General features: G+C 43.2%; 1 protein-coding gene across 1 annotated transcript; it reads right to left on the bottom strand.

The window, feature by feature from the left end:
• Positions 1–1,582: 1,582 nt before the first annotated feature.
• Positions 1,583–16,547, bottom strand: HS3ST1 (heparan sulfate-glucosamine 3-sulfotransferase 1). Its single transcript, XM_074950144.1, has 2 exons — positions 16,494–16,547; positions 1,583–4,587 (listed from the first exon to the last, which is right to left on the bottom strand). The coding sequence occupies exon 2, from the start codon at positions 4,457–4,459 to the stop codon at positions 3,512–3,514; it is 948 nt and encodes a 315-aa protein (XP_074806245.1). The 5' UTR covers positions 4,460–4,587; positions 16,494–16,547; the 3' UTR covers positions 1,583–3,511.
• Between the last annotated feature and the right edge of the window lie 7,919 nt (positions 16,548–24,466).

Raw genomic sequence — 24,466 nt, 5'->3', positions numbered from 1 at the left:
GACTCCACTGAAGGGTATTGTGGAAAGCCAACAACAGCTGTATTACCTTTCCTGGGTAATTGCTGATGCTGACTGAGGAGAAAATGCGCTTCCCTACTACCCCCAGTCCCCATATGTGAATCTTGTTCTCCATGGAGAACCCTCCATGAGGTCGTGCAGTGAGAGAGAGAGGTAATGGGTAGGAATGAATGTTGCCAAGTCTCACAAGGAAAAAAAAAAGTGGCACTGCCTTTCAAAACAAGCCCAACCCATTTCCGTGCTTTCTTTGTAATGAAAGAGGAGTCCTGGCACAAATTAAGCACTGCACACACCAAAAGGGGCAAGAACAGTGAGAGATTGCTTGGAAAGGAAAAACTCAAATGTTTGCAACAGAGTTTAACTGGGCAGGAAATGATGTACACATCTCTGTCTTTCTAAAAGTCAACAGCCAACACCAACTTCGCAAGGCCTCCCTCACCCTTCACACTGCAAAGGTTGGGTGAGGATGAGCAGGGTGAGCAGTAAGCTCTGCTAGCACATGAAGGGATAGCCAGTCGGTGAGCAAGGAGCAGGGGAGAGTGCAAGGCTGGGGAAAGGGAGGTGATGGCAGGGATCATTTGCTGGGTGACTGACCCCCGCCAGTGAGACTCACCTCCTGCAGCGCAGGGGAATGGAAGAGGCTGGAGTAGTGGCATGTGTTCCAGTTGGTAACAGATGGTTACGGCTCAGAAGTGCAGCAGGCTCATGGACCCAAAGGTGGCTGGCTGGGCCTCTGTGTAACTGGCCACTCTACTCCCCTTGCAGCACCCTGAGGAGGGGCAGGGACTGGCCAGGCCCCCCATCCCACTTTCTGGTTAGGCCCTGTGACAGAGCAGTGCCTCTATCGCACCTTCCCAGCATCACCCCTGTCCCCACATGGCACCCCTCCTCCCCAGAAATACAGCTAACCTCCATGCCCTCAAGCCACCCTGAGAGCTGCAGGCAGTGGAGCCTACAGGGAAGAGGGTGTCTGGCTGGGGCAGAATCCTGCCCTGTCCCCAGGGTCAGCCTGACACTCCCCATTCAGGGGGCTCTCCTAGGGGCAGCAATGGGGGGACCCTGCCCATTACCCCCTCCCCAGAGAAGGGGATCCCAGGGGAGCAAAGGCAGGTTCCTGCCACCACGTTCCCAGCCTCGCATGGTATGGTGTGTTGCCACTCTTACTTCTGCACTGCTGCTGGCAGCCGTGCTGCCTCCAGAGCTTGGTGGCCGGAGAGCAACAACTCCTGGCCAGGCACTCAGTTCTTAAGGCAGTGCTGCCGCCAGCAACAGCACAGAAGTAGGGGTGCCTATTACAAAAAAGCCTGAACAAGCAACCTCCAAACAAAACAAGCCCCAAACCCCGCAGCGCTTGGATCAGTGGCTGGCAGTTCAATCAGGATGGAGATACTAAAAAAATCCATTCAATCTGAATGCACTAATCTACTGACAAATTCTTAAGTGTTATTTAACCAGGTGCTGAACAGGTGTCAAATTCTAAATTTTGGTCTTCTAAGGCTGACACTGTCAAATAAAAGACCAATGAAATAAAGAAAATATCTTTTATTCAGTACAATATTGCCTCATTTTAAGTATTTTTTTTCCAAATTTTTACTTAAAATAATTAAATCAATCAATAGAAAAGCATCTCTGAGGTTGAATCCAGCTTGGTCAATTACACAAGGGATGGAGAGAAAAAAAGCAGCTACAAATCTTCATGCAAGCAGAATTGTATGTAATGTTTGCATCCAGAAGATAGTACACGAGCAGCCATACCTGCCTAACACAGCCTGGTCCTGAACCACCCTCCATCTCGCCACCAAAGGCTAATGTATGCAAATTTAAGTCATATAAAGTATTGTTTTTATCTGTCCAGAATTTGATGAAAATTCAGTTTCAGTGTGAAACTTTATCTGCATATTCTAGACCTTGGGCCAGATCCCTCCAATACAATTGAAGAGCTTACATTCTGAAGTACTATTTTGGACCTTGTCTATATGCAGGGTTTGTTCTGATTTCAGCAACTGATGGCCAATAATACATGGAAATTCTTACTGTAGACAAGGAAAGCCATTATTTGCACTGGACTGTTTCCAGCAGAGGGGGAGCCATAAGGATTGCTGAAGTAGGGGCTAATCCCAATATACAAAAAAGGCCTTAGATGTGTAGCCTTGTAAATCATGAATGGAAGCTATATGTGACCTCATGATTCTTGAAGGGAGGAGAGAGAAAGAGAAAGAAAAAGAAAAATCTGTGGGTCTGATTCACATTTGCAGTAAGGGCAGATCTACACTTAGAACGCTGCAGTCATGCTTCAGATACTTATGCCAACAGGAGGGCTTCTCCTGTCAGCGTAGGTACTCCAGCTCTGCAAGAGGCTATGTCAACAGGAGAAGCTCTGTCCATAGTGGGGATTAGGTCAGTTTAACTGCATTGCTCAGTGGATTTTTCCTAGTGTAGAGTGGAAAGCAAAAAGCACCATTCCGGTAGCAAAAAAAGGGCTTTAATAGGGGTGCAAATGTAATTTACATTCAGTTTTGGAACCTTTATATAGCCGGAGCAGTGTTCGGGAGGTCTTAATATAAATAAGAATAAGGCCATTAATTTCTAGAGGTTAATCCAACTAATGGCTCATGAGTGCGTGTTGGCTTTCAGTGATTCTGAAGCAGAAATAAATGCTATAGAATTTAGGAACAATCATAAGCAAACTTTAAAATTTACCAATATTGCTTAAACCCTTCACTCCCATTTTTCAGTATAAAGAACATATACACATACATGCAGAAAATAAAGGAAGTTCTTAGGTTGACTGTATTTCTGCATCCAACAGTGTTTTTTTATAAGCATGTATCCACAGAATCTTTTAAAATCTACCATGAAACTGGCACTGTACTGCCAAAGAATTTCAGGGGCACCGGTTATGAAATTAAATATGAAGGTAAGTACAGTAGTTGGTATGTCTGTTTACAGAGCATTTCATTGTACCTGACATGTCATGTCCTAATAAGTATGTGATGTACCACTTTAGTAAGAATTAATTGTATAAAGCAGGTTAGAGAACTTTGCTGCCAACAGTGACATTTTAAAATTAAAACTGCTAGTAAAAACAACAAAAAGAGAAGTGTAAAGTTCATGTGGTCATTCACAATAAAGAAAGTCCAGATACCATATTTCAAAGATTCAGATAATTCTGAGGGATTTCGTTGAAATGAATTTCTTATATATTAAACAGATAACACAATCTCAAGAAAGCATCTTCTGCAATGAAATATTTTAGTTCCTTCATATAGAGACGTAATACACAATGTAACAACCATGAAAAACAATACAAAATGTCCTCAAATTTAACAAGTAGAAAAATATAACTAGTTTATATGGCAATTGTGAAACTAATACTGTACAGAAGTATTTATGGATTTTACAAATAAATTATAGCTTAAATGCCCTTTTTAATATAATTTCTAAGCGTACACTGAAACTTAGGCTCTGAAGCTTATCAATAACTTACCACAAATTAGTGCCAGTCAAATGTTCTGCCAACAAGCGCAAAGAATTTCCTATTAGGTTCATGAAAATATTCATGCAGTTTATCAAGTAAATGAGAATCTACATGAGGGTGTGCTCTTCCTTTTGACTCATGTAAACAACGTTCCCTACCACTATCCCTTAGGCAATAGAAGCCTTTCGTTTTATTGAAGTAAAAGTTTGAAGCATTTATTTGAGGTGACAACCTTAGAAACCTCTCTACCTTCTCTATTTCTGGGAAAGGATCTTTGATTAATTTATCCCCATCTACAATGTGAATGCGATCAAGAGGAAAATACTTCAACCAGTTTTGCATGTGAAAGTAATATAAGCTTCTGTTTATTGCCTTGTAGTCCACGTTGAGTTCACCATCTTTACTCAGGAATTCTTCAATGGATGGATACGGCTTGTGCTTTTGTACATGATTATAAAACACTTGGGTGTAATCAGATAGTACTCTCTCACTTGGGTCTCTTAAAATAAGGAGTAGTCTTATTGACTGGTTCATGTTATAAACTCTTTCAGGCACTTTGGGTGATGTGAAATAGGCTGGGGTTTTTTCCACTGTGATCTGATGGGGATAAGAGAATGGCATTTGATTCATATACCACTGAAATCCATTTCCATAATGATCCTCCCAGTCAAAGAAATGGACTTCACTTTCTGCCACTGCAATATCTGGATGGAGACTTAACATCTCTAATAAGGCTCTTGTTCCACCTTTTCTTACTCCAATAATGATAGTTTGTGGTAGCTGCTGGCAAGATCCGTTAAAATGAATGTTTCCTTTGAAGTCATTTTTGAGAATTGTTTTTTTTAAAAGCTCTTTCTCAACAGATTGAGAAGTGGCCTCAGCCTTAGAAATTACAGCTGGTCTGGAAGGCACTATATGAGGTTGAACAATAAGCAGCAAAGTTCCTAGTAGAAGAGCTGCCATGGCAGAAGTTCTTAATCTGGTTTCACTCAACCAGATAATGGGGTGTGGAGTGATTTCCACATAGACCGGTCTTGAAAAGTTGTGTTCCTTTTGCTGACTGAGCACGTATTTCTCAAGTAGAGCACTCACTAGGGAAAGAAAGAGAAACATGTTAATATATACTCAAATATATCACTGCTAAAAGTTACATTGTTATGTTAAATATCATCTTGGTTTCTGCAGCAGATCAGACTTTCTAGTTCTCCCAAGAGTAGACTCCAACATTTCAAAGACAAGTAAATATAAGAACTGCACGAGAAAACATCTTCCTGCCACTTGGAGACAGAAACATTATAAAGTTTTCTCTTGACTCGGATATCTAAGATGCCTTTAAAGTGTGATAATTTCTCGTTTATGTACATGACTTCAATGGGTTTGCACTGGTATAACATGAAAATTTGATATCAGTAACTACAAGTGTGATAAATGCCTTGGAACCAAACCCAGAAAGAAAAAGGGTAGGCCTGGACCAGAACATCCCTGCTCCAATTTTTGGCCTTTTAAAGATGGGAATTCTGGGAACTGTAGTGTAGTCCCTTGAGAGGTCAGGTGACTGCAGCCTGGCAGCAGAGCCTGCTGGGGGAAGTCAGACTATTAAATAAAAAAAAGTTGCCTAGAATAGCAGGAGAGTTAGAGAGAGTATGGTGTCTTGCTATGGGGAAGCCTGGAGAAAGAGTGTGAGAAAGGGCTGGAGGACAAGGCCTGAGTGGGAAATGACTTGGGGAAAAGTGAAGTAGGGGGGTTTAAGTGCAGTGGACATCCAGTGCACATAGATTCCCTGGACTGGAGGCTGGAATAGAGTGGGATCCCTAATGGTGCTATCTACAGAAGATGGCAAACCCCTGCAATGATGGGGAAGAGGAAGATGTACCCCAAGTTAAAAGACTAAGAGTTATGTTTGGATTGTTGTTTGAAGCTCTTCTATGCCCTAGAATTGGAGGGATTTGATTTTCCCTGAGGGCCAGATCATAAACACTAACTCATCTGACCAGGCAGAGGAGAAACTGAAGTACATATGGGAAACAGAATCAGGGCTACAATCTCATCCTGGAATGAGGTAAGATGACTATTACAAATGTACTATAGATTTAGTGCACGATGCTTTTGAGTTTTGGAGCTTATCTTCTTGTGATTGCGCATGTTACGTTAACTCTGAATGTTTCTGCAAAATGTTGAACAAGTATTGGTGGTGATAATTAGTCCCACTCAAATTCTGGCATAGGAGCACACTTCATGGATATTACTGACTGTCACTTCATGAGGTGATTAGCAAAGTCCACAGACACATTATGGTATACAAGTTAATTTTCAGCAAGAAGTACTGATTCTATAATATTTTAAATACTCCAGTTAAGAATTAATACTCTTAAGAATCAGGATAGGTTGTTTACAAGCTGTTATCAGGTTGCATTTTAATTTAAGAAATATGGTCCTATCTTTTGTTGCCCATTGTGATTCATTTTAGATACTGATTGGCCTGTTTTGTCATGTCAGATTTGGTGTGAAAATGCTAGCTATGCCAGTTGTCTTTTGAGCTAGCCACAGGTGGTGTCTATACAAGAACAAGGAGTCCGCTGGCACCTTAAAGACTAACAGATTTATTTGAGCATAAGCTTTCGTGGGTAAAAACCCCACTTCTTCAGATGCATGGTCCATGCATCTGAAGAAGTGGGGTTTTTACCCACGAAAGCTTATGCTCAAATAAATCTGTTAGTCTTTAAGGTGCCAGCGGACTCCTCGTTGTTTTTGTGGATACAGACTAACATGGCTACCCCGATACCTGTCTATACAAGGATGGTCTGCTGAAATTTTCCATCATTCCAAACAGCAGTGGGCTAGTATAGACAAGAATCTAGGCAGCTGCCAGGGTTGTTTAATCCTAGTCAGAGTTTAAAGCCACAAGGAGAAAGCATCTGATTGCTGTGACTTGTTAGGGTAGTGAAATGCTAAGGTTTTACGCATGGGACAGCCTGGACTGAACAGCCCAAAAAGCTGGAGCTCTGAGTTACAGGTCACCTGCCTGAAAGATTGGGGCTAAGTACTGGAAATGCTTTGAAGTCTGAAAAGACATTCCAGTGATGACTTCACAATAAGTCAGTTCTCTGAAACAAGAACTAGTGATAGTTTCTGGTTAATAAAGGGCTTTTCAAAGTGCTTTCCTTGAATTTACAAAGGGCTTGACTGCACCCCAAATTGGGGAGGTTTGCTGTCTTTTGTTGTTGCTAATGGTTGCCCAAGCTTTACACATCCTCTTGGTGGCTTCAACAATGGTTACAATTCAGCTATACTGCTAGGTAGTTGGGGGAAGGGGTGCAGGGCCCAGAACTGGTATAGAAGCATGGAAACCGGCCCTCTTGCAGATTGAGAGGAGAGCCATGACCCATCCTATGATGGAGAGGGTACCACAGTCTGTCTTGTGATGTATAACTCACAAGTATGATATAGGGAAACTCTGTAAGCTTTCTTTCCCTCTTTGCCCCATCATAGGTTTGATCAGGCAGCGATGTGGCTTTGTGTCCTTAATCTTTCTTTATTCTCTCCCCCACTGCAACCTCACTCTGTTCTTGCCAATAGAAACCAGCTAAGAAATAATACCAAAAATATGGCACCCACTGATGGGGGTAAACCATAGGGATTCCACTATAGATAGCATCATTCATTCAGGATATCTAGCATGCAGTTAACTCCACATTTAGTTGCAATGTGAGCAAATGTTGCAGCAACAACCTGCTTAGGTGGATAGTTGCTAGTCAGAATACTAAAACAACAAAATATCAAATCTTGATTCAGGTAATTAAGGGCACAGCCACTTATTCCACAGCAGTATGTTTTAAGTGTACAAGCTCCATAAATAGTAAGCCTGAGTTTCCCTGTGGACCCCCTCAAACAACAGTTCAGCCCTTTTTCCTGCTGAACTCCTGGTATTTTCCAGTAAGTTATGCTAAGTTAAAGAGCCTGATCATGCAAGCCCTTACTCATGTGTAGTCGCATGAAAGTAAACTAGGTTACCAGTAAACCAAGGGTTCTGTGCGCTAATTATCACTGGAACTATTATTTAGCTATCTTCAAACTTCGGTGAATCAAACTGACTTTATTATCTTATGAACTATGCCTACCAGTTCATCAGAGTCTCATATACAGTAAAAGCTGTGTTATCCGACACTTTATAACCAGAAAGCTCTATTAACTGGCAGTACTGATATCTCCCAATACAAATCTTCAATCTAGTGACCAGGACTAGTATACTGCCCAGCAGGTTATGCAATTGCACATTCTACTTTTATGCAAAAGAAGCAGAAGATAAGTAAGCAAGCTGCTACCAGGGATTTATTCTAAAAAAGCAGCTTCCAGGGTGTGTCATAGGGTCATTACAGATTCAGCCCAATCTACTCACCATCTACATCTACAATGATAATTGATGTTGATAATGATGACCCTGAGGCACTGCAAGATCCTGAAGTGCCTTCTGAATCAAATATTAAATTATGTTCAGTATAGTTTTAGTGTTAAGTGTATTGTTAGTGATTTAGATGTATGCCATGCGCTGCTCATAGTAATATGTAGTGTCATAAGATAACCTACTGTATAGAAAACTTTACCTGTATACACCTAAGTGCTTCAAGAAACCAACCACTCTGCAGTGCAGTGCTACTACTGGATTGGCAAGTACCCGTATACTGTTTTATACTTTGTTCATTTTATTGTATTCTACTTTTTGAAAATTGGTATTCCATTGGTAAGTAGGACTCTTAGTTAACCAGAATTTTTGATTAACTGGCATTCCCACAACATGCCAGATAACAATGCTTTTACTGAAAATAGTGAGTAAAAACAGAACCATCAACTGCCTGAAAGGATTGTTTCATGCCAGTCATGCTTTTTTTTTTTTTTTTTTAAAAACCCAAGTCCTTTTACCTAGGAAGGGTATGTCATAGGAATGGTTTTGAGGGACTGGAGCAGGCTGACCAGGTAGACAGGTGGACCCTTGAGCCTCTGTGGAGCAAAAATGACTTTTCTTGTCTCTTTTTTCTTTTTGAAACACTTGTTTCAGATATTAAACAGCTTTGCATCATGAGACCTCATAGGAGTTTTCCCATAATGTCAATCCATTGGATTCTTGCATTGCATTTGTTAAAAAGGGTTGGGTTTGTTTGGTTTTTTTTTACTATTTGTAGTATTTGTCTTCTTTACACATGCTCAACTAACAGAGTCTCAGCTGTGCAGTTAAAAATATATTCCTTTTTGATTACTGAATAATTTGTGTTTGTTTTTTAAATGCATGCAGTATGTAAGACTTTGTTATGATTTGACCATTATCTGGATCACTTATTTTTGTTGTGTTGCAGTAACAGCACAATACTTGGTGAAAGCTCATGCTGTCATATGGGTGTAATTTGTAAAGTGTAAAAAAAAAAAAAGCTGAAAATGGCCGAGAACTTAAAAATTGGACAGTAACAAACTGTGAATCCCAGTGATGATTGAACCTGGTGATATTCTAAACAACAAGAGCTCTCGGCCATGCTTGTAGCTTTTTCCATCACTTCACATTAGCTCTACAGACATTCTAGGCTTCAGTGTCAATCTTGGAATCTTATATAAATGATGGACAGTAGCACTTGTGCATAATATTCCATACAAATTTAACAAAACATCTATTGTATGGGCAAAGTGATATCCATAAAAAAAACTGCATATACATTGGTTTGTTACTTCAGCTTTCTCCTCTTATGCCCTCCTCAGGTGAATATTAGCCAAATTACTGGTGTGTATATTAGAATTGCAGCAGTTTATATAAAAATAAGGATGCTAACATACACTATATAGCTTTGCAATTTTCAAACCTGCGAAATGTTTTGGCAAGAATAAGCTCTTGAAGGTAAGCTTAACAGCCACTCTGCCAAATTACTTTCCTGCTTCAAAAATTTATTTCACTGTTTCCACAAGTCATTTAGAGCACACACGACTTCACAGAATGACTATGCATTCTAGATTAATACAAAAATTTAACTGTCAGTAACATTAGTATTGTATCTGCTACATGTAAATGAGTGAGTTGGTGTGAGAAATACAGTTACTGTTAAACGATGCTTTGAGGAATATACCTAGACGTTTTAAATTTGAATTGCATTTTCTTGATCTCTTCTGCAATTTTCTCAGATTAATTAGCAAAATAGTGGTCACATTATTTATTCAATAAGATTAATTGTGGAACAATCAAATCAGTCTTCACAGTTATCATTAACTTTGAAAAAGATTTTCGCTCAGAAATAAATGGACAACTTTTTTTCATTGTAAATGTAACTAGGAAAGAAGTGAGAGCTATCATAATCACTGAATTGCATTGCGGGTTTTTTTAAAGCACATCTGTCTATCTATGGTACTTATATGGTCTCATTACCAGAGTATCTGAGTGCTCCACAATCTTTAATATATTTTATCCTCACTCAAGAGGCATTTTAACTAGACCTAGTTTAACTGATTTGAACTAACTTCATTTTAATGTAGATATTAAATACTATTACTGACCAAAAATGTGTCATAAACAGTCACTCCACTTCTCATGTGGGAAAACGAGAAACTGAGAAGATATAGGCTGGGACTTTCAAAGAAGTCTAAGGGAGTTAGGTGTCCAGTTCAATTTAAACTCAGTGAGTCAGCAGTTTAACTCTTGAAAATCCTACCACAGTGACTTGTAAGTCAGGAGCAGAGCTTGAAACAGAAGTCAGGTCTCCTGACTCCCAGTTCTGTGCAATTCTTTTAACAAAACAAAACACACCAACAATTCAGTATCTGTACTTGGAACCTGGCCCCTTAACATGAACATAGAAGGCCATTCTTAAACTAGGCACATACACAATTCTAAACAACATTATAAGATTTTAATAATTATGTAAATCCGAAAATGCTTCAGACCCCACCAATAAAAACTGTAAGAGAAAGAGACTCATTGTTGCACCATAGTAGTCTTATACAGATGCCATAATTTGTAGTGGTTCAAAAATTATGAACTCACTGTGGTTCTGTCTATACTAAGCTTTTCCCCTTAACATATCCCGCTTTTGTATCTATGCCAGTGGCAGCCTCTCTGTAGACCAGCCTCTGACATTTAAACAACAGTTTATCCCAACACTGCTTAGAACAAGTCAAGATGATGCTGTGGCTAAAAGGCCAGCAGCTGCCAGAACATTGCCTGTGCCAGGTGGTTGGTAGGAAACTTAGACTAGTGCAGACAAGGTATCTGGGCCTTATCCCTCAGGGTGCTCAGAATCTTCCATTCCCCAGCCTGAGATGTTCTCAGCACCATACAAGATCAGACTCTTAGTTACATTCTGCCTTCTATTACACTTGTACAAGCTAGATCCAAGATGGTCATTTCTTGTATGAAAATCCAAAGGAGGGGGCAAGAGATTTTTGCAAGGAAATCTCCATGAAGAGCTCCATTGGAGTCCAAGACCAAGTATGGCTGCTGCAAGGATGCTGATAGGAAGGGGGAATAGCTGTATTAACTCCTTCACATATCGTTCATGTGGCCAGAAAGAGGAATTCTCACTGTGACTTACCTGCCTCTCCCATCCCTAACCCACAAACAAACGCAGCCCCAGGTCCTGCAGTGAAGAATGTATGATGCTGCAAAGGCATCTAAGTCTCCTATTCTCCCCCACATTCTTCCTTGTAGGAGAGTTGCACCTGAGGGACCTCTCAGTGCACCCAACTAAAGGGGCACAATCTGGCACAAGAGATGGGCCTGAATGAAAATACCAGATCTGAATGCTTCTTCTAGAGTTTAGGCTCATCTCTAATGCAAATTCCTTACCTCTAGAAGGAGACCAGGGCTGAAACCCCCCAGGAGAGCCTCAGGCTCTCCAAAGCAGCTGGATATTTGCACACAGTAAGCTGATCAGAACTTAGACTTCAACACACCCTAGATGCCAGACTTCTTGTAATGAATTGTGCTCTTGAACTCTACTGTGATGTATGTTACCTGGCATACATTACTGCATTGCCATTTAAAAAGGTTTGAAACTATCCATGCTGCACAATCCTTAAGTGTACTAGACTGGCTTATTTATATGGAGACAATGTCCAGCTGAAGTAATGTAAACTTTGCAGTACTAGTTCTCTGGAACACAAGCAATTTTTAAAAACCAATTAAAAGTAGCCTTTACAAATAGACGGTATAAGACAGTTCTGGTTAAGAATGAGTGAGACTTGTTTGAGTATTTTTGAAGAATTTCAAGGATAAGTTCTCTACAGTATGAACACATCTCTTCTACAAAGAGAATAAATGTCTGACTTTATATGTTCTCCCTATTTTGTTTGTTATATGCTGGGTTCAAAACACTTCAGCAAGCATTTTGGGACTAGTTATAAGAAAACTCCCCAATATATCTGCAGGACTTCGAGCAGAAACTGCCATATGATGAGCACTGAAATGGGAGCTCTTAAAGTGCAAAGAAGCAAATATTTTAAGTTGTCTAATAGCGGTCTTACAAAACATTTTTGTTTCTTCATAGGAAACACTTTTCCTGTAATAGTTCCCTCTACAGCAAAACTTTTCCCATGCCCTCCTCAGGAAGAGATTCATCCCACGCCTTGTCTCTGCCAGTTCTAAATCCATAAGAATATTTTCTCTGTTTTTCAACTAAAAAATTCAATGTAATACAGCTTACAAGTAACACTTGGTAATAAAACATTCAAATTCTAGTTTTCTGCTGTAATTACCTGGCAGTCTCTGTGTTTGCAATGAATTGTACAAAGATGAGAGTATATTAAAAGAAACAATACTGTGCACTGCTTGAGCTACTGAGAAATCTCCGGGGCATAAACTATGGATTACCTCTCGTAATACAAGAAAAATGCCCATCTGTGTCTCAATAGAAGAGGAAAAAAACTTGGAGCAAAATAAATTCTCTCTTAATCCTCTACTATATTGGGTACTTGCCAAAATCTATGATTTTTTGAAAACTACTGCACCACTAATGGCACTACTTTTGTCTTAGAACTCCTATAGCTAATATGATACAATGGGAAGTCTAGTCTAGTCTAGTCTAGTTTTCAGTATGGTTGAAATGGTATAAAGTTTATCAGGAAAATGCCTTTTGTCAGAAAGCCTTAAGAGAGTTCTGAGCATAATTTAAATATATATTTAACTTCACAATTAGCGAAATCTCTAAACATTAATATATGTAAATTTGCATGTTAAGGAAGCCTGACTTGCTTGGTGTTTGGCTGAAGTTTTACTATATTTCTGGGCTCACAATGCTAAATACAGTTTATACAAATTAGTTTGATCATGATGAACGTAAGTCTGTACTTTTTTAAAGAAGGGCTTAGTTTCAGTGTGAGCAATGAAGTAGGAGAAGCTAAAATAGATTAGTGATATATATAACACCCTTTTGTAGATTTCCTTCCCCCTTCTTCCCTTTAAGGCCAGAAGAGATCAGTCTGATCTTTCATGCAAAGGAATAAGCCAAACCTTTATAGTGGTAAAGAGACAGCAAACGCTTCATACGGCTAGAAGGAAAATAGGACACTGGAGATGGAGCTTTTTATATTATGTGCTAAGATTAAATATCCCACGCATCCCAAAATAATCAATCTTGTGTGCCGAGCCAAGATTTATTTTTTTTCCGAAAAAAGAGGAGTTACTCCACTGCATCATCTAGCCTTCAAAAAACACACAAAGGTCTAACTCGGAGTGTTCAAGACATTATTTTTCCCCTTAAGTAAAACAGTTGGTTTTCTGATGCAGAAACAAAAAAGGGAGAAAAACACAAAACAGGCTCACAAATGTCAGAGCTTTAACTCTCCATTACTTGCTATTGCATCAAAAAAACTCCAAGACAGTTACAAGCCTGGGAGAGTACTACTATCCACCTTCCCTGTTCCCAAATCCCACCCTCATTTTGTATTTTGACATAAAATAAAACTAACCTTTTTTGCATTCCCTCCCATCATGTAGTTTCCTACCTTGATTTGTAATTGCAGGCCCTGTTTCTGGCTACTAGTCTATTATATAGAAAAATCCAACCTTTTCCAATTCATCTTCCAAGCTGACTTCGACTCCTTCATACCTGGCCCTGTGGTAACTAAGTGCTTCGCTTCAAGATCAGAGCAGAATGAACTGCCATACTTGGCTAAACCAGTCAGTACGCTAGGCACTAGCTTCTGGAAGGAACAATCCTGCATTGGCTCTCGAAAGAAGACCACATGAGCCAGCAGATATCTTCCCTCTCTCATTCTCTGGAAATAGGACTAATGGAGGTGGATAAGAGTGCAGCCAATGAGATGGGTAAACTATAAGGAGCTTTTTTCCAGTATCTAAATCATGGCAACTTTAGAGACAAATATTGCCGTGTTAAATTCGTGCAAATCCACTGCAGTCAACACGCCGTTGTTTGCTACTGACCTACCTGAAAAGAAAAATTAATTCTGCAGATGCAGACATATTAAAAAGGGTTAATGTCAAAGGAACAGATACAACAGTGTGCTAAATACAGGGAGTGTGAAACTGAATCTGAAGTCAAGAATACTAACTGCATTTAACCAAAATGCCGTATAATTTCAAGGGAAGTGGAATACATACTTGTTTTAAAAGTGCAAATAAACCAGGCACAAAAGTAGATCTTATTCCACTAAGCTTAGGACCTCCTAACGCTGGTAAAAACACTGGCACAATTTACTTATATGCACTGCATTAAACATTACCTCAAATGGCACATTTCCTTTCCATTAGGCCATGCTGTCAAATAACTGGGGAGCATATACTGCAAGCGATCTCACTGGATTTGTGCAATGAACTGAGCAATTTCTGCTGTCCTATGTAGGAATAATGAGGAGCACAGCTGGATTCTTGGTGGCCACTGCAGCGATCTCAAACACTTCAAAGCTGATATATACAAAGTCTGGGAGGATTAAATTATTAGGACTTCATAGTTCTCTCTCCCTGTGTCTCCTAAAAAGGAAGAGGCACAAGTTTTGGATAAAGATAACCTCAAACTATTCCACTACAGGGAGAGCAGGAAAAGACATATGTTACACACACACACATTATATATATATGTGTGTGTGTGTATGTAAAAAAAAAATAGATTCAGAGATCAGATTGGTTATATTTCACAGCTAAGTGTCTACTACTGTTTCTAATGGATGGAAGACAGGACACAAAAATCTGCCAAGCTGCACCCCTCTGGGGAGTGGATGTCTTGTCTGGATGAGTGGTAAGGGGTGTGTGTGCAGCAGCACACCTTTAGAGAAGGCTTATAAAAGCATTTTCCTCTGAGTGATTGTTTTGTGCAGTGTCTCTCAGCAAGACCTTTTAGTCCCTCAATTTTGAAGTCCCATGCAGACATGTTGTGACAGCTTAATTCTGTCCCCTATATACTAGAAGCTAACAGCTCACCTCCTTCCCCAAAAGCCAAGGTGGGGTTTAATAATACTTAGCTCCTCCTTCAATCCCCCCAAACTCTCATCCAATCTTGGGTGGTCAAATCTGTAGCTCGCTCTGTCCTACTTGGATCCATTTTGGTAATATGACGCTCAGCAGGTGAGTCGATGCCAGGAGGAACAGGAAACCATTCTGCTGCTCACTACAACGCTGCGCTCGGTTATTCTGCTTTCTCCGCCCGTGTAGCTCCCCGGGGCCCGATGGCGAGGGTCCGGCTTTGCACCCCGGTGTCACTAAGCTGGCCACGAGGGTTTATCGAGAAAACACCTGCCGCCTGCCCACAAACATCAGCCCCGGCCAAAACCTAGCGTGACTTCCAAACCCCAGCGGGCCAGGTGCCTCCCCCTTTCTTCCCTATTCCCCGCTGACATGCGAGTGGCTCGGAAAGGGGACGGGCGCAGCGTGGCCAGCTGGGGTGGGGGAGCCTAGAGCCTCCCGAAGGGACCCGCACGGCCGGAGGAGACCCCGACAAAAACCAGCAGCCGCAGCCGCTTCGGTGCTCACTCCCTTCCCTGCCCAGCGCAGGGCATACCTGGGTTCAGCCTCCGTGCAGGGCCGGGCTGTGGCTGTGGGGCTGCTCAGGACTGCGCTCAGCGAACCTGCCGGTGCCAGGCTGAAATCCCCGAGTCCCCCGCTGCCCTCACCCACAGCAGCGCCCCCGCCCCGTGCCCGTCAGAGCGGTGCCCGGTCCCGGCCGGCCCCCGGAGCGCTGCAGAGCCCGGCGCACTCGCTCACCTGGGCACAGTCTGCCTGAGACCCCTGCCGCCCGGTGCCTCAACCCCACCCAGGGGACCCCAAACCTCAGCGCTAAGGCGCCTCGCCGCGCACCCCCAACCGTCACCCCTGCCCCTACCCGAACCCCAGTTTCCAATTCAACCACGAACCTCTCGTGCATCCTTCATGTCCTGCCCCACACCGCCAGCCTACCGACCCCCAGCTTCAATTCACCACCCGGACGTCAACCCCTACGGACCCATATGCCCCCACCCCGCCCCCTCCAGAGACCCCCCAGCTTCACTCCCCAGCTACCATCCCAAATATCAACCCCCCATTATAGCCACCAACGTGCTCCTAAACCTCCTCCAAGCGAGCCCCCCAAGTTCCCAACCTCACTCCCACCTGCCGCCCCAAACAAACCCCAATGCACCCCGCCTGCCCCCAACCTCACTCCCACCTCAAACAAACCCCAATGCACCCCGCCTGCCCCCAAGCCTCACTCCCACCTCAAACAAACCCCAATGCACCCCGCCTGCCCCCAACCTCACTCCCACCTCAAACAAACCCCAATGCACCCCGCCTGCCCCCAAGCCTCACTCCCACCTCAAACAAACCCCAATACACCCCGCCTGCCCCCAAACCTCACTCCCACCTGCCGCCCCAAACCAGCCCCCAAACACCCCGCGTACCTCCAACCTCACGCCCCATGCACCACCTCAAACACCAACCCTACTCCCCGTGCACCACCCAAGCAGCAAGCCCCGATCCGCCCTGCCCTGCCCTGCCCGCAGAGGAGCCCCGCTCCCCGGGCTGCACCTGCCCCTCGCTTACCCGCCTGACGCCGAGCCGTCGGCCGGGCTCCTGCCGCTGGGGCCGCCCCGCTGTGCCATGAACTGAGACGCCGGGGAGAGAGCAGCTGCGCGGGCAGGAGGGCGCCCGGCTGGCCGCGGAGCGAGGCGAGGAGCGGGGCGCGCTGGCCGCCGCCGCTGCAGCCCCAGTGTGACAGGCAGAGCGGGCGAGAGGCTGCGCTGATCCCCGCGGAGGAGGGAAGCCTGGCACGGAGAGCCAGGGAGCGAGCGAGCGCCCGCTGCTGCCAGCCTCGCTCAGGTGCAAACCTCGGACTCGAAGCCTCCTCCCACCGCGTCCGGGGCCAGCCCCGCCGCCTCCGGGCGCCAACTCCGAGCCCCGCGGGAAGGGGAGGCGGGGCCGGCCTCTGCGGCTTGGCACAGTGGGAGGGGACGGGCAGCCCCTACTAGCCGCCCTGCCCTAGGCAGACGGCAAAGCCACCCAGAGGGGCGGCGAGCCCAGTGGGGGACAGGCAGAGATCGGGGCGAGCTCAGCTCTGGGGAGTGACACCTGGACAGCAGCACGCTCCTCCCCGCGCCCCGGCGCGGGACTCAGGGGCTGGCAAACTAAGGCCTGTTCGGCGCCCAGAAGCTACAGGATCCAACCGCCGGGAAAGCTAATTGAAAGACTGGCACTGATTTCGCTGAGAACTGGATTGGACCCTGGAAGGAGTGAGGTGTAAAGTCTCCGGGAAAGGGTCCGTGGCCCTAGCAGTAGAAACTCAATCTGCTCCAGCTGATCTGACCCCCCTCCTGACCTATTTTACAGAGAGAGTCCAATCATGAAATTGGAGTCCGGATCCAGTTAAGTCTCTGATCCCCACCCCTCAAAATCCCCCAAACCACTTTTCCTGAGTGGACTCCTGCAATTGCCATAAGCCCTGATCCTGGCAACACTTGGGCATTGCAACTACTGAGGTGTAAAATTACTCCCCAACGCGTGTGCAGGGCTGGGTTTCATAGATTGTAAAACCCTATGGGTTTGTAGCACAATGGGGCCTCTGTTGTGATTGGGATATATAATAATAATAATTAATAATAATATAATAGGTAAATAATAATTAGTATAATAAAATCACATTTGTTAAAAGTTTTTCACTTATACTGCAAAGATTAAAAATGCAGGTAGCTGAGGCATGTATAAATGTGATGAGTAAAAATACTAATAGGAAAAATAATCTAAATATATACTTAAAAGTATTGAAAATAACACAAAGAATTTCCTACCCTGTCTAAAATAATTTTAATGAGGGAAACTAATGAGAGAGACTTGGCCAATCAGCGTATAGTGTTACCTTTTAACAACCGTTTCAGCATTACTTGTTTCATTTCATGTTTGTTTGCTTGAATTCACAGCATGATGTACTCAAAAGAAGGAGGCTGTGCTGGGATTCATTTTAAGTAGTTCTGTCAATATTTATCTAAATTGATCTGCATTTGCCAAAAGTGATACGTGGTTCTTCAAGGCAAAATGTGTTAGAAATAGCACAAACATAGGGCATCCTCCTCCTCCCACTGAAATAATGGTCAGACTTTCACTGATTTCAAAAGGAGAAAAGCAGACCCATGCAATACAAAAATAATTTGGGGTCAATCAGTTGGGGTCAATGAGCAGAGCATTACTGCAGTCTGTGGAGCTATATTAATTTACACCAGTGACCAAACTGGTCCAAAATATGAAAGCAGGAGTCTGCGATGAAGAGCAAGATTGGGGAAGTCTGTATTTGCACTGTTTCTACTAATATATTTTGCCTGGAAAGATAATTTATTAATCACTAGTTACAATAATAGATTTACCAGGAGGAACTTCCCAAGCTCTGTTACAGAGGACCAAATAACAGCTCTATAGTGAAGGGTTTTTAAGAAATTCCAGCATAAACCTTTATTTTCATGGTTTTTCACTTCCACATAGACATCTTTGTTCCCAAAACCAAGCTTATCGGTCTTGCTTTACTTTTACAGATTAGATGAAAAAATCAAAACATTCTGGTACAGTATTTTGTTTTGAAAATTAGCTGCTTTACATTGTCAGTAACTTGTTCTGAAAACAAATGTTAATAAGGCATTTTGCTATGCTGATTTAGGACTTGATTCTGTCACCCCTTACACAATTGTGCAGTCCCATCCATGTCTGTGGGGCTATTTGCATAAATATTTCAAGACTCAGTCCACAGTGAACATATACAGACACTGAGGCATTTTTAATCCACTTCTTCCATGCAAGCTCCACCTACTGCTGCTGGTGCTCTCTGTATGGAGCTTGGGAGATATATGCAAGGCCCTATGATCTATGCAGAGCTGCCAGGTAGCTGGCATCTTCATGCTTTTACCCAGCAGCTGCTGTAACTAGCTTGCACTCCACTGCTAATGACCTGCTGTAGGCACAGAGCATGGGACATCCCAGTTAAGGGGTCTGACATAGGCAGCAGCCTCTTAGGTCTTGATTGGCTCTCTGCCCTATAAACACCCAAGGGGAACTCCAGGAAGAATTTAGGCAACAATGTGGATCTCCTGTAGCTACTATGACCATTCCGGCTCTTGGCTTTGACCTCAGCTTGATTCATGACTTCACCTCCTGCCCCAGACCCTGAAAACTGACTCAGAGTCTGATCTTTGGTTTTGATGATGGTCTGGAACCTGAGTATGAACTCCTCCTAGGGTTGCCAGGTGTATGATCTTCGACCAGAACACTTGGTTGAATAGGGACCCTGGCAGCTCCTGTGAGCACAGCTGACCGGGCTGCTAAAAGTCTTGTTGGCTGCAGCGGCTGGCTCCACGCGGCTTCCGGAAGCGGCCGGCATGTCCCTCCGGCTCCTATGTGCAGGGGCGGCCGGGGGAGCTCTGTGTACTGCCCACCTGCAGCACAGGCGCTGCCCCGAGCTCCAGCTCCACAGCTTCCATGGCCGGGAACCACAGCCATTTGGAGCTGCAGGAGCGGCGCCTGCAGATGGGGGCAGCGTGCAGAGCCCCCTGGCCTCCCCTGCACCTAGGAGCCGGAGAGACATGCCTGCCACTTCTGGGAATCCGCACTCCCCCTGCACCCAAACTCTCTCTCAGAGCCCGCAACCCTCCCCCAGCACTGAGCCCCCTCCTGCACCCAAACTCCCTCCCAAAGCCCGCCCCCCCTCCCACACCCCAACCCCCTGTACCAGCCCTGAGCCCCTTCCCGCACTCCGAACCCCTCGGCCCTGGCCCCACCCCGGAGCCTGCACGCCAACCCCCTTCCCCAGCCTGGTGAAAATGAGAGAGTGAGTGAGGGTGGGGGAGAGAGAGCGACGTGTGTGTGTGTGTGTGTGTGTGTGTGTAGTGAGTGTGGCCTGGGGTCAGAGGTGGGCAAAGGTGTTCTGTTTTCTGCAGTTAGAAAATTGGCAACTCTAATTTCTCCACGACTCCCAGCCTCAGATTTGCCCCTACTCTGACCGTTGGTCCTGACTGCCTTTGTTGGGATCCTGACATATATATGCATATTTCCTTCTCCCCTTTTTTTTCTGCAAGAGGCGAGCCGATGTCCTGTACTGACATCAAAATCATAGTCACAGCAACTAATTATAATATCACAAGCAGCTAATTATGACTTCAGTTGAGGGATGAGAAACAAGGAGCATGTGTTACTAATAATTTCAAATAGATTAAGGGGAGTGTGTGTATGGAGGGAGTTATTATGAATGGGCTGGGTGGGTTGAGAATGATTTTTTGGGCATTGTCTGTAATTATTTGCACATTTTTGTTTGCAACTTTTTGTGTGCATAGAGCATAGACCAGACATACTTTTTGTACATCTACATCAATTAATAAAATAACTATATAATACTAAAGCTGAAGAAGAAAATTACATAATTTGCAGTCTATAAAGAGCATCATTGCTAAACAGAACATTTTTCAAAGTTTGCTATGACGCAAATGCAACTCTTTAAGAAAAGACAGGATAGTTTAACTTTGAATTCCTTTGCTTTTGTTGTACTGTTAGTCTGTAGTATTTAACATCCAGTCAGGGCCGTCTGTAGAGGTGTGCGGGGCCTGGGACAAATCAGCCTGCTCCATAGGCACAGGAATTAGGGGTATGGGGGGGCTGCAGTACCTCAGGCTCCTGGCTGCCAGCCCCACCCTGGGGTCTTAGTTGGGGTCCCTGTGCCCAGGGTCCCGGCTGCTGCCCCACGTGGGGCTTTGCTACCACCCTGCACGCTCGGGGCTCTGCTACCACCCCCCGCGCCCGGGGTCTTGAGTGCCGGCCACTCACACAGGTCCGCGGGCCCTCCCAAAGCACGGGGCCCAGGGCGGTTGCCCCAATTTGACCTACCCAAGGGACAGCTCTGCATCCAGTATCTGTCTTTGTATGTATAAAAGCGTTTAAGTATAGTAATTCCTTTATCCATAGTATTGATGCCACAATTACTTCTGGCATAGTATTGATGCCACAAGTACTTCTGACTTTTAAGACAAAAACGAACATAACATTCTATAAATATGTGTAGGGAAACAAAGGAAAGAATATTACAGTGATAGTGTCCTTTTACGTGGTTGATTTGTTTATATCTCCCTCTCACGGTTTATAGTAACCCTGGAAGCCTGACATGGAGTTATTTTCTTATCAACATTGTTTATCTTGCTGTTTATAGCACGATATCTTTTGCAAATATGTAAGAAGAAGGTAGCTCAGATGTTGAAGGTACCAACCTTCATAGATTCATAGAGTTCAAAACCGAAAGAGACCATTCGATAATCTAGTCTGACCTCCTGTATATCACAGGCTGTTAAATTTCACCCAGTTATCTCTGCATTAGGTGCAATAATTTGTGTTTGACTAAAGCATGTGTTCCTAAAGGTATCCAGCCCTTGTGAAGCCATCTGGAGAATTCATCATTTCCCTTGATAGCTTCCTCCAATGACTAGTCATGCTCACTTTTTTTTTTTTTTAAATGTGTAATTTCTAACTTAAGTTTGTCTGGCTTCATCTTCCAGCCATTGGTCCTTGTTATGCTTCTCTCTGCTAGATTAAAGAGCACTTTAATACCCAATATTTTCTCCCATGAATGTACTTGTACACTACAATCAAGTCACCTCTCAATCTTCTTTTTGATAGGCTAAACAGATTGAGCTCTTTAAGTCTCACTCCAAGGCATTTTTCCCAGCCCTCACATAATTGTCGTTGCTCTTTTCTTCGCCCTCTTCCGTTTTCAACATTCTTTCAATCTGTGGAAATCAGAACTGGATGCAGTATTCCAGTGCTGTCACTAATGCCATATACAGGTAAAATCACCTCCTAACTCCTCCTCGCTACTCCCTGGTATATGCATCCAAGGATCCCATTCGCCCTTTTAGCCACAGTGTCACCCCCGCTGCTCATGTTCAGTTGCTTGTCCACTATAATCCCTAAATTCTTTTCAGAATACCTACTTTCCAGGATACAGTCTCCTATTCTATAGGGGAGACATGTTCCTATATGTATATGTAGGCGTTCTAAATGTTCTGTATGGGATGCAGTCATTCTTCCTAGATGTATAACTTTGAATTTGGCTGTATTAAAAAGCATTTTGTTTAACGGGCTCCTCAAAAAATGAAATCAGGTTTGTTTGACAAGACAGTGATAGTATTTCTTTCAGTCTGGGAAAACTAGGCTGAGAGAGAAGAGTGTTACAATCACTGTACATTTACTAAATTTAAGGTTTGTCAATGAAGTAATAATAAATTGGGAAAAGGAAACTAGAATTCCCAAAACTAGAATGGGAAAAGGATGTCAGAACCACCTTTGCAATATTGTAGGTATTCAATCATACTTCGTTCATGGATTTTAAGAGGAGGATACGGAAAAGACATTGCCTGATGTTGCCACTGTTCCACTACATCCTGAATGACTACTGTATTACAGGCATTCCAAAGGGAGAAGCTTTGTTGTGTGAATGCTCTCTCATAGGATCTTGCTTGAAAAAAGGCTCCATAGGAGTGCATGACTCTTTAATGTCATACTATTCCATTGAGTATACTATGTGTAGGGTGTTGGATTCATTGTGCAGTAGCAGTGTGGAACTCATTTTACAATGAGTTATTTTAAAACTTCCCTCTGCTTTTGTCCCAGTACTCCTTTTCTCATGATTGATCTGCTTCTAAAATGCAGAGGTGGAAGATAGCTAAACGCAGAAAACTGAAAGTAACATAATTGTGAAAACGTTAAAAAGGTTTCTTTGTATGGGCTGCATTGAAACTATGTTACATAACAAAGTTGGAATTTGTCAGGTTGCAGTAATATAGTAAACCCTTAAGCAATTCAGGACAATCCAAGCTCACAGATTTCTTTTTTTATGACTGTGGAAACATTAAAGAAATGGGGAGAAAGGGGCCCGGGGGCAGCAAATATGTTTTGTGATCAATTCAACCTAGAGAATTCCTTAGTTTGAGAGGTATAAGATTGTAAACTCATATATTACAACATTCTGAATTCAGGGAACAACAATTATATTAACGCAAATCTAGACTGCAATAAAAATGATAGAAGTGAGGTTTGTTTTACTTGATGCATGTACAGAATCTAGTGACATAATGTTTGATGCTTTGCAAGACTGATTACTTGCTCTGCCCCTAAATGTCCCATCTCTTCATGTAGTTCTTGACATACCTGCCTTTTTGTCTTTTTCAGGTAATATCAGTTCATTTTTTACTTGGTTTTCTGATAAAAATATTTCATGTGTATCCAAATGCAACACGTACCATTTATGCATCAAGGCAGCGATCTTACCACATCCTCCTGTCTTTTCTCAGCTATTCAATTTGTGCCCCAAGGACTTACAATGAAGAATTTTAGCAATAGCTGGCTCTTCCTTCTGAGCTGCCAAAAGGTCTTCTCATGGAATAGGCTTTAGTGGATTTAATGCCCAGGGAGAAGCGTTCTACTGCCAAAGCACTGGTAGTAATAGCTGCTAACCAAGATACAAAGAAATGGCAAGGCACATCCAAGGACTGTAAGACAGCACTAACAACATCTTGCTTCTCTCTTCTGTGAATTCTGTCATATATATTTTTTCCACATAAAGGGGCATGATGGATGAAGCATCTGTCTCCACATTAGATTTTTGTGGATGATATCTAACTTTGAAGTTAGTCAGCTAATTCTGCAACCCACCAGTTTGCTGTGGCATTCGACCTGACAGAGGTGAAGAGATAGGTTTAGCAGGTTGTTATCACTGTAAACCACAAAGAATTGCATAATAGAGCCACAAAATTTGTCAGTTATGGACCATTTAAAAGCTGGAAACTCCAGCTTTCCTGAGTGAAGGAGATAATTCTTCTGAGCTGCAGTCAGTTTTCTTGACCTATAACCAATGACTCTTAGTTTACCTTACTGACATTGGTACAAGGCTGCATCTCGTCCCTTATTGAAAGCATCTACATGAAGGAGAAAGAGAGAGACAAAATTATTATTGGTGGCTATAACCAGGCAATCAATCAGGTGGTTTAAAATACTTTGATGTTACTCAGCCCACGTGACTGTTTGGAGGGTATCTGTCCAGACCCCTTTCCTTGCCCTTTGCCTTCTTTTTCTGAGTTCACTTTTGATGGTGGTGTGTGTCAGATTCCATTGGAACAGTCAACAAGTCATACAGGAGTATGAAGTTCCGCTGTGGTTCTTGGTAGTTTCTCTGCAGCACCAAGAGGTCATCAGAATCCATTTTATAACTTTCAGCAGACACCACCATTTCCAGTTAACATATGGCTCTCTAACTGTCGCAGTACTCTCCGTACATTCTTCAGATGCTCTTCAAAAATGCCACTGTACAGAAGGATATCATCCAGGTGTGGAATACACACCTCATCCTTAAGTTCCTCAAGACACTCTTCCATACATCATCAAATGGGTGTGTTTCTCGTGGGGTCCCACGGAGATCAGTTCTTGCCCCTACTCTCATTAACATTTATAGTAATGATCTGGAGGAAAACATAAAATCGTCACTTATACAGTTTGCAGAT

This window comes from Natator depressus, chromosome 4 (assembly GCF_965152275.1).
Source record: "Natator depressus isolate rNatDep1 chromosome 4, rNatDep2.hap1, whole genome shotgun sequence".
NCBI classification, from domain to species: domain Eukaryota; kingdom Metazoa; phylum Chordata; order Testudines; family Cheloniidae; genus Natator; species Natator depressus.
The sequence above is the reverse complement of the archived record's forward strand: the minus strand, read 5'-3'. Positions and strand labels throughout refer to the sequence as shown.